The sequence below is a fragment of the Pelodiscus sinensis genome, chromosome 9 (assembly GCF_049634645.1).
Source record: "Pelodiscus sinensis isolate JC-2024 chromosome 9, ASM4963464v1, whole genome shotgun sequence".
Classification (NCBI taxonomy): domain Eukaryota; kingdom Metazoa; phylum Chordata; order Testudines; family Trionychidae; genus Pelodiscus; species Pelodiscus sinensis.
Window position 1 is genome coordinate 36,981,372 of NC_134719.1, and position 15,503 is coordinate 36,996,874.

Below are 15,503 nucleotides of genomic sequence, written 5' to 3' on the forward strand. Positions count from 1 at the left end.
CTGCTACAGGAGCCTCCTGCTGGTCACTTGGGAATTAGCTCCTTCAGTCCCGTAGCACCCCCTTTCAGCAGGGTTTTACCCTTTAAGGGTCAGTGCGGGCAGACACCCTGACACAGAGCTCAACAAGTTTCTAAGAAAACTGAGGCTCTGTGTGGTATCCTTGGCCTCTGTTATCTCCTCTCTGGATCTAGCAGACTGATATGCCATCCTTGATTTAAGGACACATACTTCCATATTTCAGTTGCCTTTTCCTACAGGACATACCTCTGATTTGTAGTAAATGGGATACACTACCAATTTATGGTCCTTCCCTTTGGCCTGTCTTCAGCACCCAGAGTGTTCACAAAATGCATGGCAGTGGTCATTTGTGCACAAATACCAAATTTAAAAGTTCCCTTATCTCGACGATTGGTTGATCAAAGGCCATTCCAGGGAACAGGTATAGTCCAATCTCAGGCTCATCAGACAAACCTTCAGCATTCACATAAACAGGAAGTTCACTCTATCCCCAGTTCAGAGGTTAGAATTTATAGGGGTAGTTCTCAGTTCAACCCAAGCTAGAGCTTCCCTCCTGGAGTGCCAGTTGCAGGCCATATCAGACATTATAAGAGATCTCAGACAGTTCCCCATTGCCACGGCAAAGAACTGCCTCAACCTTATAGGTCACATGGCAGTGTGCATCTACATAGTACAGCATGCCAGATTAAGACAGTGACCTCTCCAGTCATAGCTAGCATTAGTGTATTGACCAGCACGCGACAATCTGGACAAGATTATGACTTTGCCAGACTTAATATTAGGCTCTCTCCTGTGGTAACTCAGCCCTCAGGAGGTTTGTGTAGGGATCCTGTTCCCAAGTCCCCAGCTATCCTTAACATTAGTCACAGAAGCTTCAGAATAGGGTTGGGGAGATCACTTTGCAGGTCTCCAAACACAGGGTCTGTGGTATAGGCACTCTCTCCCTCCCCATCAAGGCAGTACAGCTGGCATGTCAGACCTTTTGGGATTACTTAGCAGGTCATTGTGTAGTGGTTGTGACTGACAAGATGTTGGTAATACTCGATATCACCAAACAGGGGAGGCATATGCCTGAGACTTTGGGACTTTCGTGCAGGACATTCAGTTCACCTGCAAGTGTCCTACCTCCCTGGGGTGTTCATCAATTTGGTGGCTCACTTCAGCAGGTCCTTTCACAACCATTAAATGGTCGCCCTGCCCAAGAGCTACAGAATGAGATTTCTAAAGTGGGGCATTCTCCTCATTCACCTGTTTGCCACTCACCTCAACAGGAAATGTCATCATGTCTGCGCTTTCCAGAACCACAGCAGAGGCTCCATAGTTAATGCGTTCCTTCTTCATTGGCAAGGCCTTTTTCTGTATGCATTCCCTCCCATCTCTCTGTTACACAGGTTTTTTCTCACGATGAAGAGGAAACACATGCAGGTCATTTTGATAACCCTGGCTTGGGCCCATCAGCTGTGGTACATGTTTCTCCTAGACATGGCTGTGGAGACACCAGTCATTCTACATATAATTCCAGACCACCTGATGCGGGACCATGGCCAACTCAATACCCAAACCTCAAGTCACTCCACCTCATAATGTGGAAGCTCTGTGGTTAAACCCTACAGAATTGTCATGTTCCAAGGAAGCTCAGTGAATTCTGTTTGGTAGCAGAGAGCCTTCAACCAGAGTCACGTATTTAGCCAAGTGGCAAAAGTTTTCAGTCTGAGTGACTCAGCAACACTCCCCTCAGATGCCGGCCCAAATCCTTCTCATTCTAGACTTTTTCATTTGAAACCAGAAAGGCTTTCTCTCCTTTCAGTAAAGGTACACTTGGCAGCCATATTGGCTTTCCACCCAGGTTGGAATGACCACATGGGCTGTGTCTACATTGGCCCTTATTCCGTAATAGGGATGCTAATGTAGCACTTTGGAATAGGCAAATCCACGGGGGATTTAAATATCCCCCACGGCATTTGCATTAACATGGCTGCCGCTTTTTTCCAGCTTGTAGATAAGCCAGAGAAAAGCGCCAGTCTGGACGCGATCCTCCGGAAAATAAGCTCTTTTCTGGAGGATCTCTTATTCCTACTTTCACCTAATTGGAATACACATGAACAAATACTTGAAAAAGAAAAAATGGTTACATAACTTCCCGCAACTGTTCTTCTTCAAGATGTGATGTTTATGTGTACTCCAATATCCATCCTTATATCTCTTCATTGGAGTAGCTGGCAAGAAAATACTGAGGAGGAGGGGATGAGTCTGGCAGAGCTATCTGTTTGGTGGCATGAAGGTGTGACAGCAGGAAGTGCCCAGGCTGACCTTGTGGACACCTCTATGGGAAAAATCTTCTGGTCATCATGCATGTATGCGTGTAGACAACTAATTGGAAGAGAGATAAACAACACATCTCAAAGAACATCAGTTATGGGAAGGTACTTAACAGTTTTTCCTCTTGGAATAGATTCTGGCTATGCTGATCTATGTTTTTATCACCAGCTTGGATTCAATCAGGGTATCTGTGACTGAAGTGAAGTTTTGCTCACCTTCAACTTAAACAAAATGATGCAAAATACTTTGGAGCAGAGAGAAAAAAACACTGAGACAAGACTCTGATGTACTCCAAGCTATCACGCCTCTTTTTAGAGGAAGGCATCTGGACCTTACAGATGCCTTTCAGATGCTAACATGCATAAAGGGATACTTTTCAATGACAGTAATTGTCTTAAGGGATGTCTATGCTGCAGTTAGACATCCAAGGCTGTTCCCAGCCCAGTTGGCTTGGGCTCATGTATGTAGGCTAAGGGGCTGCCTAATTGCAGTGTAGATGTTTGGGTTTATGCGGTAGACCTGATGAGGGTCCTAGAGCTTGAGCTCCAGCTAAGCCTGAAAGTTTGTATCTCAGGTAAACAGCTCCTTAGCCTGAGCATGAGTCAGCTGTTACAGGCCAGCTCTGAGTATCTAATTACAGTGTAGGCATATCTTTGGATTCATAGAGCATTGCCAGTTCTGTGTATTGATATTTAAACTACTATTAATATTCTGTATTTTAATTATAGTAGTTGGGGCCAACCTGGAGCCAGGCTGGAGTGCATGTGTATTCTTTTCTGGATGATGGGCTAATTCAAGGATACTGTCATATAGGAGCCCCCCCAAATAGCGAGCTAATACAATGGTTCTGGCATCTCTTAGGTCCCTAGGTGTCCCGCAGAGACCATTTGAGGCTGTAACTTATAATATATAAAAAATGTAGTTGCCCTAAAATGGACTAATGCTTTTCAAACATTTAAAATTCTAAAAAAAATGATCTTTTTAAAAATAGGATATTATTTCTGTATAAGCAAGCAGGGTGCTGTGAATTGCAGCATCTGAGTCAGAAACAAAGTAGATACAAAAGTAATCTTTGTCTTGGACTTCCCATTTTCCTGGAGAAGAACACATGCTACAAGTAGTCCCTGGATCAAGGAGTTCTCCATATGGTACTACAGTTTGAACCTTTCTAGTCCAGCATGCTAAGAACCTGACCTGTGAATTTGCTGGACCACGTCATTACTGTAGGGAATAATTCCGGACACACTGGGTGCAGGTGAAAACAAGCAGAGGATTTATTGGTTCACACAGCTGGTAGAGTACCCACCAGAGGTTAACCTGGTGGAGCACTAGCTAAATCAAAACATACATTAGATTATATATTCAACAGATGGGTGGAGGGGAAATGATTTGATAGGTTTAGCGGCGGAAACGTTATGAGCACATAAGCCAATAAAATATGAAGGTTATACAGGATCCCCACCCATCACCAATTAAACATATTATCACTAATACAAATAATTATTCCTAACAAGCTAAATAAGCCAACCTAAATAAAGGCATGTTGAATGGTCATTTTGTTGGCTGGAAATATAACATGTCTACCGTGGGAGTAATGTTGCCTTGGGTTGGCACAGTCTTTGGGATCCTAGCTTATTTTCTAGGAATAAAGCAGACAGTGAAAAACAATCCAGCCATATCAAAGTGAGGCCCTTTTGTGGAATGCGGTTGCCAGGACGACCAGGGTCAAGTTAACTGCTGTGCTGTATTCCCAGGCCTGTCTTAAATTTAGGATTTGAGTTCTCAGCAAGATACCATGGACTGCCTCAGTTTACCCCTAAAGTTCCCTCCTCTTGACCTTAGGGTACTTTAACCCGCCAGGTTAAATACAACAATTTCAGGGTTTTTTTAATTTACTTTGGATGCGCCAGCACAGCGCCAGCACTATTATAAATGTTATAATCTAAACTCTCCACATAATTTGGCAGAACACTACCCAAATCCATCCCCCAGGTATAGTATCACCAATAAAGGTGCTGCCCATGATTATAGGTTTGACCTCTACTGTCTGGTTGAGTGCTGCAGAGTAAGGTGTTTTGGCATGGTTCACGGTTTTCCCTGTCTGTGTGTACCTCAGACGGCCAATCCTGATATGCCTTTGTGCGTCAGCCACCAACTCCTTGATCTCTGCCTGCAGGGCCAGCAGCCCCTGCTCTTGGTACTTACTTCCTCCATGCTATTCAGAATCCCATGTTAGGTTACCTGTCATTGCCGAAGTGCGGTAGAGCCATGTCCTGTCAACAGTCAGGATCGCCCGGCGAGGGGCTGTTCTGTACAAGGATGGATATGGAGAGGGGCAGGACCTTCCATTTAGTTCAATGGAATGGTTTGTCTGGGTGGTCAGACACCAGTAGGTACCGTTTATTTGGACCAGCTCGGTGTTCATTTGTTTCTCTGTGACAACCACTTCAAACCTAAACAGATTCGTCATGATGTTATATGAGCAGGTACATAAAATTTCCTTATCAGAGTGGATGCGGGAGAGTGTGTGTGTGTGGGGGGGGGGGGGGGGGGGGGGCACGCACACCTTCAAAATAAGTGATGGAGGTTACCATCCTGGCTAGTGAGGAATGCCCAGAGGGGCTAAAAGTCAAATGGTTATACTATGGCGTGTCCAGGTAGGTCTCTGGATTCTCATGGATTCCTGGCATGAGGTAGATGGGAACTCACCATCTCCATAAGGGCTGGATGAACCCAGCCAGCTATAGGTTTCTTACAATCCCCTGGGTAGTGGTGGCTAAAGCATACTCTATTCCTCAGTATAGGTCTTCTAATTCCTTTAATTTAGTTCCGTTAATTAGCAATCCAATTAATCTCTGGTCCAAATATCTGGTTATATCAAATCATAGAATCATAGAGCTGGAAGAGACCTCAGAAGGTCATCAATTCCAGCCCCCTGCTCTAAGCAGGACCAATGAAGTGAGCACAGAGCTGGAGAGATCTTTTAAACTATTTAGGATTAATCGGTTGGCTTGGCTGGTGTCTAGGCCTCCACAGGCAATAGATATTACTGCATCTGCCGGCCTGGATTCTATACGGTCTCTGTCCTCTGCCAGCTAGGCTATTACGCCTACAATTACCAACACTTTTGTGGCTTACTGGGTTGCTAGAAAGTTTCAGGGGGTAGCCACACTAGTCTATAACTGAAAAACTTTTAAAACTGCAAATAGTCCTGCAGCACCTTAGAGCAGTGGTCACCAACTAGTAGATCAGAATCTACCAGTACTTCTTGGAGCCTCTGATAGGTGATCCTGGCTGGTTTGGCTGGGAAGCTACGAAGAGTTGGCACTTCAGTTGCCCCATCACCCACTGCCTGGCTGCTCCTGCACTCTGCCTTGGAGCTGGCCCCCTGGGAGCCTCTTGCTTGCTGTGCAGAGTGTGGGAGGGAGAAGGGGGCGCTGATGTCAAGATGACCCTCCTCTCCCCATTCCTGTACCCTATCTCCACACAAAGAGAAAGGGGATGGAGGAAGCTTGGCGATGCAGATCTCTGTCACTTTACACACTGTGTGTGTCTGTCATTCTCACAAATGCCAACTGTCCTTCACTCTCCTCTCCCGACTCAACACATACATGAGGGATTGTTGTTACTTCTTTTACGGCTTGCAAAGTGTGTTACTTTGGGGTTTTTGATTGGTCTGTGCATTTCATAATTTTCATTTCTCTCTTACTCTTCTATTTAATTCTTTGAGCTGTGATTTCTAAAATGCCTTACCTGTTGTGGCTGAAATACTTTTCACTATGGTAATTGCTGCTCCTGGTGCCCCATGCTGCCCCAAGTGATTACAGTTTTCATGTCTACTGCAAGGAGTCTATTAAATAATTATGGTTACAAGCAGTGTTCCCTCTAAGATTTTCCATCTGTGAGCAGAGTGAGTTTTGTCTTGTGCACCAATATTGACGTTGTGTGCTTGTTCAGATGTGTACCACTGTGGCACCCACCAGTTACTAACAAAACTATATATAAAGTTTAAATGATGTAAGAAAAATACTAAAACAAGGGATAATTAGTAAGGTGAATGACCCTGCACCCCCTCACCCACCCTGAAAACCATCCAGACTTGCATCCAGTCTCATTCCTACACAGCATTGTTCCCACCATTCCTGTATCCAGGGCGCCCCAACTCCTACACCTCAATCCTGTGCACCCTTTACCACTAGCCCTGCATTATGGCCCCTTTGGCCCTAATTTCTGCATAGTGCACCCTTCATCCCAGCCCCTACACTTTCCTCCCAGCTGTGTCTCCAAGCCTCTAATGCATATTTTCTGGCTTCTAAGTGCTTAATGCAACTGGAACAGGTAAAGTTTTCAAAATATGAATTTCAAAAAAAGGGGAAAAACAGGAAATACAGGAAATCTTAGCTTTTTAGACTAAATGTATATAGAATTTTAATATTCTCTTAGACTAGTTTTTTTGAAAATTGACAACTGGTAAAGTGAGCATCAATATGTTGGTCAAAAGTACATAGACCAAGTAAAAATGTGAGCACCTGAAACAAATCCTTACTTTTAACAAAAATAAGATATAGTTAACTTCTGAAGTAGTGAATAGCAGGTTTTTTAGACCTCTAAGTGTATTCCCTTCCAGAAAGCTAAAGGAAAATATTTATATTTAACATAGATCATCAGGGAGAGATTTCAGATCCATTTTAGACAAGCATTCAGAAAGCATGTAATGATACTTTTATTCCAACCTGCCTACAAGTCCTAAACTCTAGCCAAGAGACACAACCACCTCAAAATTAATTTACCTTTCTGCAACTTGTCACTAGATAGCTATACTCATGCTGTACTTATTTCCACATACACTGAATGACTGCTCCTGACCTCTTATTTGACCACTGGGCAGGAAACTTAAGTTCACCACTTGACTGTTTGCAGCACATCATTGGTTAAGATTTTTTTTACACACAGTGCCTCCTTCAGAGGAGTTTTGGGCAATGCAGTGTGGTCTAGGCTTGAAGGAAAGACACTGTACAGGTGTTTGATATGTGAGGGAGCCGTTCTGTGCCCTGAAACTAAACCCTCAAAGGGGGGCAGCCACCCACCGCCATGCAGCCTGGCCAGCCAGCTGCGGTATTCTGCCTGCCGAGGCTGCCCCAGTAGGGACAGCCTTACTGCACCCTGTCTCCAGTCAGAGCAAGGAAGGACAGCCACCATGCGTTCCTCTCGTGAGGCTTCTCCAGCAGGGACAGAGTCACTGCACCCGGCTCCAGCCGAAGCAGAGGGGAGCAGCCACCTGCCACCATGCAGTCCAGCCAGAACCCACCAGGCTGGCACCAACACCACTCACCTTCTGTTCCAGCAGGAAAGTGAGTGGTAGCAACAGCTGCTTCACAGCTCTGCAAACGAGGTGGGTGGGCCTAAAATTTCTTTTGTGGTTACACAGGCACTTAGCTTAGGAGGAACCCTAGTTACAAGTGATAATTTTAAAATCAAATTGCCTTGTGCTCTGTGACTGCCTCTCTCCTGGCGAGACAGAATTCCTGAGGTAGAGTTTTTGAGTTGTGTGCTTCAAGTTGTGCTTACACTTTCAAATGGATGTCACAAGGAATTACCATTCTAAGTTGAAAATACAAACTGGCGTGTATGGATGTTTTTAAATGCCTTCCATAAGTGCCTGACTACTTTTGTCTTTCTGGATTAAAGACTAATTGCATGTCTCTTAATTTGGCAGCTCTTTCTGTCTGTTGTAAGCCAGTTGAAGGTAACTCTTTCCTCAGCCCATAGTCATCAGATTATTATTAAGCTTTACTCATTTTAAATATCCTTTCTATTCTGTGGCATGTTACTGTGGTTTGGACTTGGCTAATTGTAGCTGATTATGATGCTATGTTTAGACGTGGTTATTTTGAGAAAAAAACCTTCTTTTGAAATAGCCATGTCTAAACAGCGTTTTTATCTCAAAATAGTGTATTTCAAAATAGCGGCTGGCTGCGATTAAGCAAATGAAGTGCAGGAAATTCAAATCCGTGCTTCATTTGCAATTTCGTTAGTCTGCATTTGCATTCCTCTCTCAAGAGGCATGCAGTGTAGACATACCCTCTGTCTGCAGTCTTGGCCTTTAGCAATAGCTAGGATGTTCTTGAGTCTCATGGGTCACATGTCTATTTGCACACAAGTGGTCCAGTTTGCATGGTTGCATCTTTGCCTCTCAAATGAGGCTCAGGACAGTTTAGCATCCAACTTCTTGGACAGATTGGTTTATCTTCCTCCACTGCTCCTACACATCTAGCAGTGGCGGACACTTCCAGAGAATGTTTGTCAGGGCCTCTTTGTCTGGTCCTTACCGAGCGGGTCTATTATCACCAATGCCTCCATGCAGTACTGTGGAGCACATTGGTGCTGCTGAAAAATCAAGCACACGGCATCAATCCTTACTGCATATCAGTGTGCTGGCACTTCAGGCCTTTTGCAAAGTCATGTTTTTCTGGACCGTATTGAGCTCAGTGGTTCATCTGCTTAGATAGTATCACCACAATATATTATGTGAACAAGCAAAGAGGAGCACACTTCAGGATGCTGCATCAAGAGGTAGTCAGGCTGTGGTAGTTCTGCATCAAAACGAGTATCATGTCAATCAATAGTCAATCACTTATCTAGAGTCCAGAATCCACAGTGAGTGAGGAAATGCACAGACTTTTAATCTGACTGTATATATCAGTGATCCCCAAACCTTTTAGCTCACAGTCCTCCTTCCCCACAGAGCCAGGAGAGGGGCCACACCTCTAGGAGGTGGGACCTGTACAGGCGTAAGGGGGTCAAAGCTGGGGTCATAGCTGCTGCAGTTTAAGGGAGTAGTTGGGATCCTGGGTGTGGTGTGGGCAGCTGGGACCCCAAGTGTGAGGCTGGCAGCTGCAGCTGAGAGCATATCCCTGGGTATATGGCCAGAAGCCAGGGCTGGGGCCAGGGCCAAGAGTGGAGCTGGTCTGGACTCCAGCTGCAGCTCTCCTTCCCCCAAACATTACTCTGTGCATCCTAGGGGGACAAACTCCACAAATTGAAGGAATCAGATATTCATAATGACCACTTGCTTGAAATTAGCATTTTCTGTTAAAGCTCTTAAGTCTTTCATTTATCATTTCACAAGATTTCTTTGATGGGTAATTTAGTTGCAACAGTATTTACCATATAAATGTTTGTTGCATTGTTTTCACTGATCTATTTCTTTCATAATGTAAGTAACATTGCACTAGTTTTCATGAAAGTTAAACATCTGAATCCACGCTATATAGTCAACAATTACATTGATATAGTCTAATAGAAAGTAAATTGGCCTGAAAACACACATCTGACATTCACTTTTGGGTACTGTTTGTGATCACCTATACGGGCAGTCCCCGGGTTACGTACAAGATAAGGACTGTAGATTTGTTCTTAAGTTGAATTTGTATGTAAGTCGGAACTGGTACATATTGTAGGGGAAACTCTAGCCAAACATTTCTCCAGAGCTCAGTTTTATTCTCCCACACCTCACTTCCCTCAGTCCTTTATTCTCAAGCTGAGGTGTCTGCTGAGAAAAGCCGCTCCGCGTCTCCCTGGTCTGCTGGGGGTGGGCGCTAGCTTTGCGTCTCCCTGGTCTGCTGGGGGGAAGCAGCTAGTGTGGGCTTGCCTCACCCCATTTGTAAGTAGGGATCCGATGTAAGTCAGATCCATGTAACCCGGGGACTGCCTGTACAGTGAATATCTCTTCCTGTACTTGAAGAGGGGGTTAAAAATGTGATGCAGATGTGTATTCTGAGAACCATCCCCTGTACATTGTAGTCTAGTGTCTAGGCATTCTGTATGAAGAAACTGAGGAGGGATTCAGTTGGCAATGCCTCAGATAGATGGAGTAGGGAATATGGCCACAAGGTGCAAGCACTACCCCTCTGCAGGAATTACTAGGCAAAATTTTCTAGCTCTGGTGCAGTGAGCATGAACATACCTAAGTGGAATGCCACTACATCATATCTTAAATCACAGTAACCATTAGAGATGTAAAAGAATAGTCAACTATCTGATAAGCAAAAACAAACTATCAACAGGATAATCTGCTAGTCGCTCCCCCTTTAAGATAGAGTCCCTCTATTAGATAGAGTCCCTAGCTGATCACGAGCTCCACCTGGTATTTCAAAGTGGCAGTGCTGCACTGAGCCTACAGCCAGCGGGGGAGTGCCCAGCTGACCCCAGGCTCGGTGCGGCATGCCAGCTTTGAAATGCAGAAGAGTCCCTAGTGGGACTCTTTTGCATGTCAAAGTTGGTAAGCCGTGTGGAGTCCAGGGCCAGCGGGAAGTGCCATTGACTCAGGACTCCACATGGGTGCTTCCACTTTGAAATGCTGAAGAGCCCCCGCTGGGGCTCTTGTACATTTCAAAGGCAGAACGCGGAAGTGCTTATTGAATAGTTGATGGAAATTCCATCGACTACTCGATTAGTAAATAATCGCTACTTAACAATCCTAGTAACCATAAATACTTTTTTAAAAAGCATTGTCTTAAAAGGGGGTAGCAGATCTCCTTTTTTTGTTTATCATTTAAGTGGTGTTGATGCTTTTGTTGAACAACAGAATAAAAAACATCCTACTAGAACACAGCAAATACTGTGATCCTCCACATAACCACTTTTTCTTCAAGTGATTGCTCATGTGCATTCCAATATAGGTGTGTGCGCGGAGCGTGCACGCACCATCAGAAGTTTTTCTCTCAGCAGTACCCTTAGGGCCAGCAGGGAGCCCCCTGGAATGACACCGGTATATCTCCCCCACTCAGTTCCTTCTTACTGCCTGCTGGCCCCCTCCCCCACTCAGTTCCTTCTTACCGCCGTGACGCTCATTGGAACAACCCTCAGTTCCTCAACGTGATCATTGTCTTCATAGTTCTTCTTCAGTCTTTAGTTAATCTTCAGCTAAGTGTCTGCAATTTTTTGTTGTTTTCTGTTGATTGCTCCGCGCCGTGGCATGCCGTGAGCCCGCAGCAGGGCATGCCCGGCCCACAAGTCTTTAAGCCCTGCAAAAAGTGCAATAGGCCTATGCTGTGCGGTGACCCACACTCATCGTGCTTAAAGTGTCTGGGAGAAGCACACCTTACGGAAGCCTGTAAAATCTGTAAGGCCTTCAAGCCCAGGACGAAACGCGAGAGGGAGTTGCGTCTTAAGATCCTCCTCATGGAAGCAGCTCTCTGACTGGCTCCGGCATCCCAGAGGACACCAGCCTCAGTGCATGACGGTTCCACGCACCGTGCCTCTCCATCACTGCAGGGGCCCCGGCACCGCTCTCAATTGCCGGCACCTCAGAAGAAAAGGCGGCCTAACAGGTCGGTCCCCACCTAGGCGTGCGCCCTCCAGTGGGACATGTGGCACTGACGAGCCCAAGCCTTCTAGGTCGAGTGGGCCTGCCTCCCAGCAAGGGGACATCAGCCCTCTGGAGGACTTCCCAGAGCCATTCACTCTGGAGGCGTTGGAGGCAGCGAGGGTTCTAATAGAGCCCTGCCCCTCCACTCCGATTCTAGCATCCTCTAGGTGACACGAGGACACTCAGCACCAATTGCCGCCTGGGGCGATGAAGACATGGTGCATAAGGGCAGACGTTGCCTGGCTCCGATGGTACCACACGTGGCACCAGACATTGAGACACCAACACCCCCGGTACCATCCAAAGACACGGCACCGGACGCGGTACGGCAACATCACCCAGCGCCGTCACCGCCCTAGAGCCCATGAGCACCTAACTCCATGCAGGACCCCCGCACAGCCATGCCTCCTCGACACCGCGGCAAGCCAGAGTCCATGTCTTGGCGCACCACAACTCCTTTGGCATCCACGTCGGCACCACCCTGGTCCACCTTGGAGTATTCGTACAACTCCGAGGAAGAATCCGTTCAGTCCTCGAGGGCCTCCAGGTCTTGCTCGTGGTGCCGCTCCCGCTCTCAGCACGGTTCCCAGTACCGTAGACCTCTGCTCCGGTACCAGCAACAGTGGGCTCAGCCGGTTCTGGTGCCCATGGTGCAAACATGGCCACCTCAGCCTCCGGGGCAATGGCCCTTCTGGACTCCCTGGGCTTATCACCAGAACCAGGGTGCAGACCCCCCCCAGACTGGCTTCTGTCTCTTCAGGGCCGCGAGTTCCTCTGTCGGCGACACCTCTTGTCAGGTCCCCCACCTCGGGACGTTCTCTATCTCCGGGCCAGTCGTCCCCAGGTCCAGGGGGGAGCACGGCTCTAGTGAACCAACCTCCCCCCTCTTCGTCCATGGACACCTTGGATGATCCAGGTCTCGAGGATGCCCCTGTTGGTGAGGTCCAAAAGGGGTCATTGTCCTCCTCCACGGATGAGGCGTTAGCCAACTCCACCCTCCATGTACGCAAGAGTCCATCAGGACCTTTGCTGCCACCTGGCCCAAAGCTTGGGGGTTCAAGCAGAGAAAGTTTCTGACAACTTGGATCCTACTGTTGATATTCTGCATTCCGACACCCCCTCTAGAGTGGCTCTACTGGTCAACAAAACAGTCGCCAAAATCTCCAAAGCCTTGTGGCAAATCCCCGCCTCCATTCCTCCAATGGATAAGCATGCGGAAAGGAGGTACTTTGTCACCCAAGGGTAACAGACACTTCTTCTCTCACCTTCCCCCAGGCTCGTTGGGGTGCAAGCCATCAATCAAAGGGAGAGACAAAGGGAGCCTGCTGCCACCCCTAAGAACAGGGAGGCCAAAAAGTCTGACTTGCTGGGACGGAAGGTCTCCTTAAGGCTACTGCTGAAGGAAAAACTTCTGATGGTGCATGCACGCTGCGCGCAAACACCTATATTGGAATGAACATGAGCAACACATCTCGAAGAATCACAGTTACGAGATAAGTAACCGTTCTTTAGTATATGGAGCTTTACATTTATTACATATCATTTTAATTACTTCTGTTTAATCTTCTCTCTCTAGTGCCCCTTTTAAAATAATGCTTCACTGTGGTTTTAACTTTTGAAAACTTTGCAGTACCTGAGTTAAATACCAGGTATAGTGAAACTCATTGAAATAATGTAAAATATATCAAATACCATATACAGTACAAGCCTTGTTATTTAGCATTCATGGGAAATTTGGGTTGCCAGTTAATCAGGTATGCTGGTTACTTGAGCCTTACTTCGTGGTTCATGAATTTTTCAATGTACACTAGCCATAGTTGCAGGTTGGGTTAAATCCGTGGTGTCTAACACACTAGCCACATGTGGCTATTTGGCCAGTTGAGCGTGGCTAGCTCACTTTAGTGGCTACTGCTTCAGAACTGGTTGGATACCACAGAGTTAGAGAATATCCGATAATGGTATGTATATACAGAAATACAATACAAAGAAACTTTACTGCCACAAGTTTACAAACTTGACTTCTGCAAGCTCTAAAAATGTGTCAAAAAATGATGCTGGATGACTATTGGAATTGTTCCTATTCACTGAAGGAGGAATTATATTGCCATCTGTGACAGATGCTGGATAACCGAGTGTTATCCGGATACTCACGTGACATACTGGTTGTACTGTACTAAAAAGTGGTTATTTGGAAGATGACTGTATTAGATCTGATAAACTAGGTCCCCAGTTTTGCTGCACTAAAAGGCTTCCATAAATTTCCAGGCATTTGGCTATGCAAAATTTGCTACGTAAGGAAATGAAAAAGCTTCCACTTTGAACTTTGAGCTTTATTGGGTTTTAAACTAAATAATTTTAGTTATAACCACAAATGGATGCTCATGTTTATCAGACTTCAGCTGTTGTGACCAAGCTATAGTGTATATTATTAAATACATTTTTCCTCTTTCAGGCATTAGATGGACAAAATATTTATAATGCTTGCTGTACCCTACGGATTGATTTTTCCAAATTGGTGAATTTAAATGTGAAGTACAACAATGATAAAAGTAGGGACTACACTCGACCTGATCTTCCATCTGGGGATGGACAACCAGCATTGGACCCAGCTATTGCTGCAGCATTTGCGAAGGAGACTTCCCTTCTAGGTATAATTTTAATTTTCAAACTTCCCTTCCAATTCCTAATTCATTGAATGCAGTCTTTTTTATTATGATTAATTATTGTTATTATTTAATGTTTTATCTTTTAGGTTGTTTTCAGTTTTCCTGTGCAAATGTAATTTCCCTGTAAATTTACTATATAAATAGTAAAAACAGTAATAGGTCAGAATACACACATGATCAAAAGTTGTTGTCTGCATACATTTTTTTTAATTTCCCCAAATCATCCTTCCTTTTGTTCTGTCTGTCAACTTGCTCCATTATTGGTAACCGAGGTATTTTCCCTTCAGCCTGCCCACCTCATGTCAAAATCTTTAGGACTTGATATTGGCCCTGTTAAAAACAGGGAAGCTTCTCTCTTGACTTCAGCAGGAACAGGATCTGTGTCTTTCTTGGCACTTGAAGCAGGTCATGAAATTGCAGCTTCCTTTCATCTTTGTGGTATCCATCTTTTCTTCAGCTAGGAAAGATAACCTGTTGCTTTGAGGAAGAAGTGTCTTCTTGTAACTTCTGTAAAAAGTAACAAAGAAATACAACTGACACCCTCCCCTCCCCTGCCCTCCAAACAAACAAACCATGTCTACAAAGAAATTCCATCTTAGCATTTGTTATAATAATTACTGCATTTTTCCATTATATAGCTCAGCATTCTTATTTCTAGTACACTGGTATGCGGGCTCAAGAGCACATATGAGAACCCATCAGAGGAAGCAGTTGAGATTCCCTGAGCAGTGCACACACAAACGTGTTCTAGCCTCTAACAATCTTCTGGTTCTTGGTATAGGTGATGCATTCAGTACTTAGGTTTTGAGAGAGAAATTTTTGAATACACAGTTCTATATAATTAATTACAATTTTGTATCGACCCTATAAATTTCATGATTACATAAACTAGTGAGCTTTGCTCAATTCTTGTTCTGGATATCTTTAATACTTTGATGTTTTAGGTTTCATTTTGTCAGTAGAATTCAGATTTGCATTTAGATATTTTTATAAGACCCAAAGAACTGTGCCTGGTTTATTATCTTACTCACTTACTGTCTGTTTCCTTTGAAGTTGGGAAGCTAGAAGAAAGGATCAGCCATTTATGTAAAATGCTACATTCTGTTTTGGCAGCCAGTAAATTGAGGTGT

General features: G+C 45.0%; 1 protein-coding gene across 5 annotated transcripts in view; it reads left to right on the forward strand.

The window, feature by feature from the left end:
- The window catches only part of PTBP2 (polypyrimidine tract binding protein 2), a 116,390-nt gene that overhangs the window by 76,633 nt on the left and 24,254 nt on the right, over nt 1-15,503 (forward strand). For all 5 annotated transcript variants that reach the window (XM_006114128.2, XM_006114129.2, XM_006114126.2 and 2 more), the window contains one exon: nt 14,160-14,355. In XM_006114128.2, the coding sequence (XP_006114190.2) occupies nt 14,160-14,355 (196 nt within the window). The remainder of the gene's footprint in view (nt 1-14,159; nt 14,356-15,503) is intronic.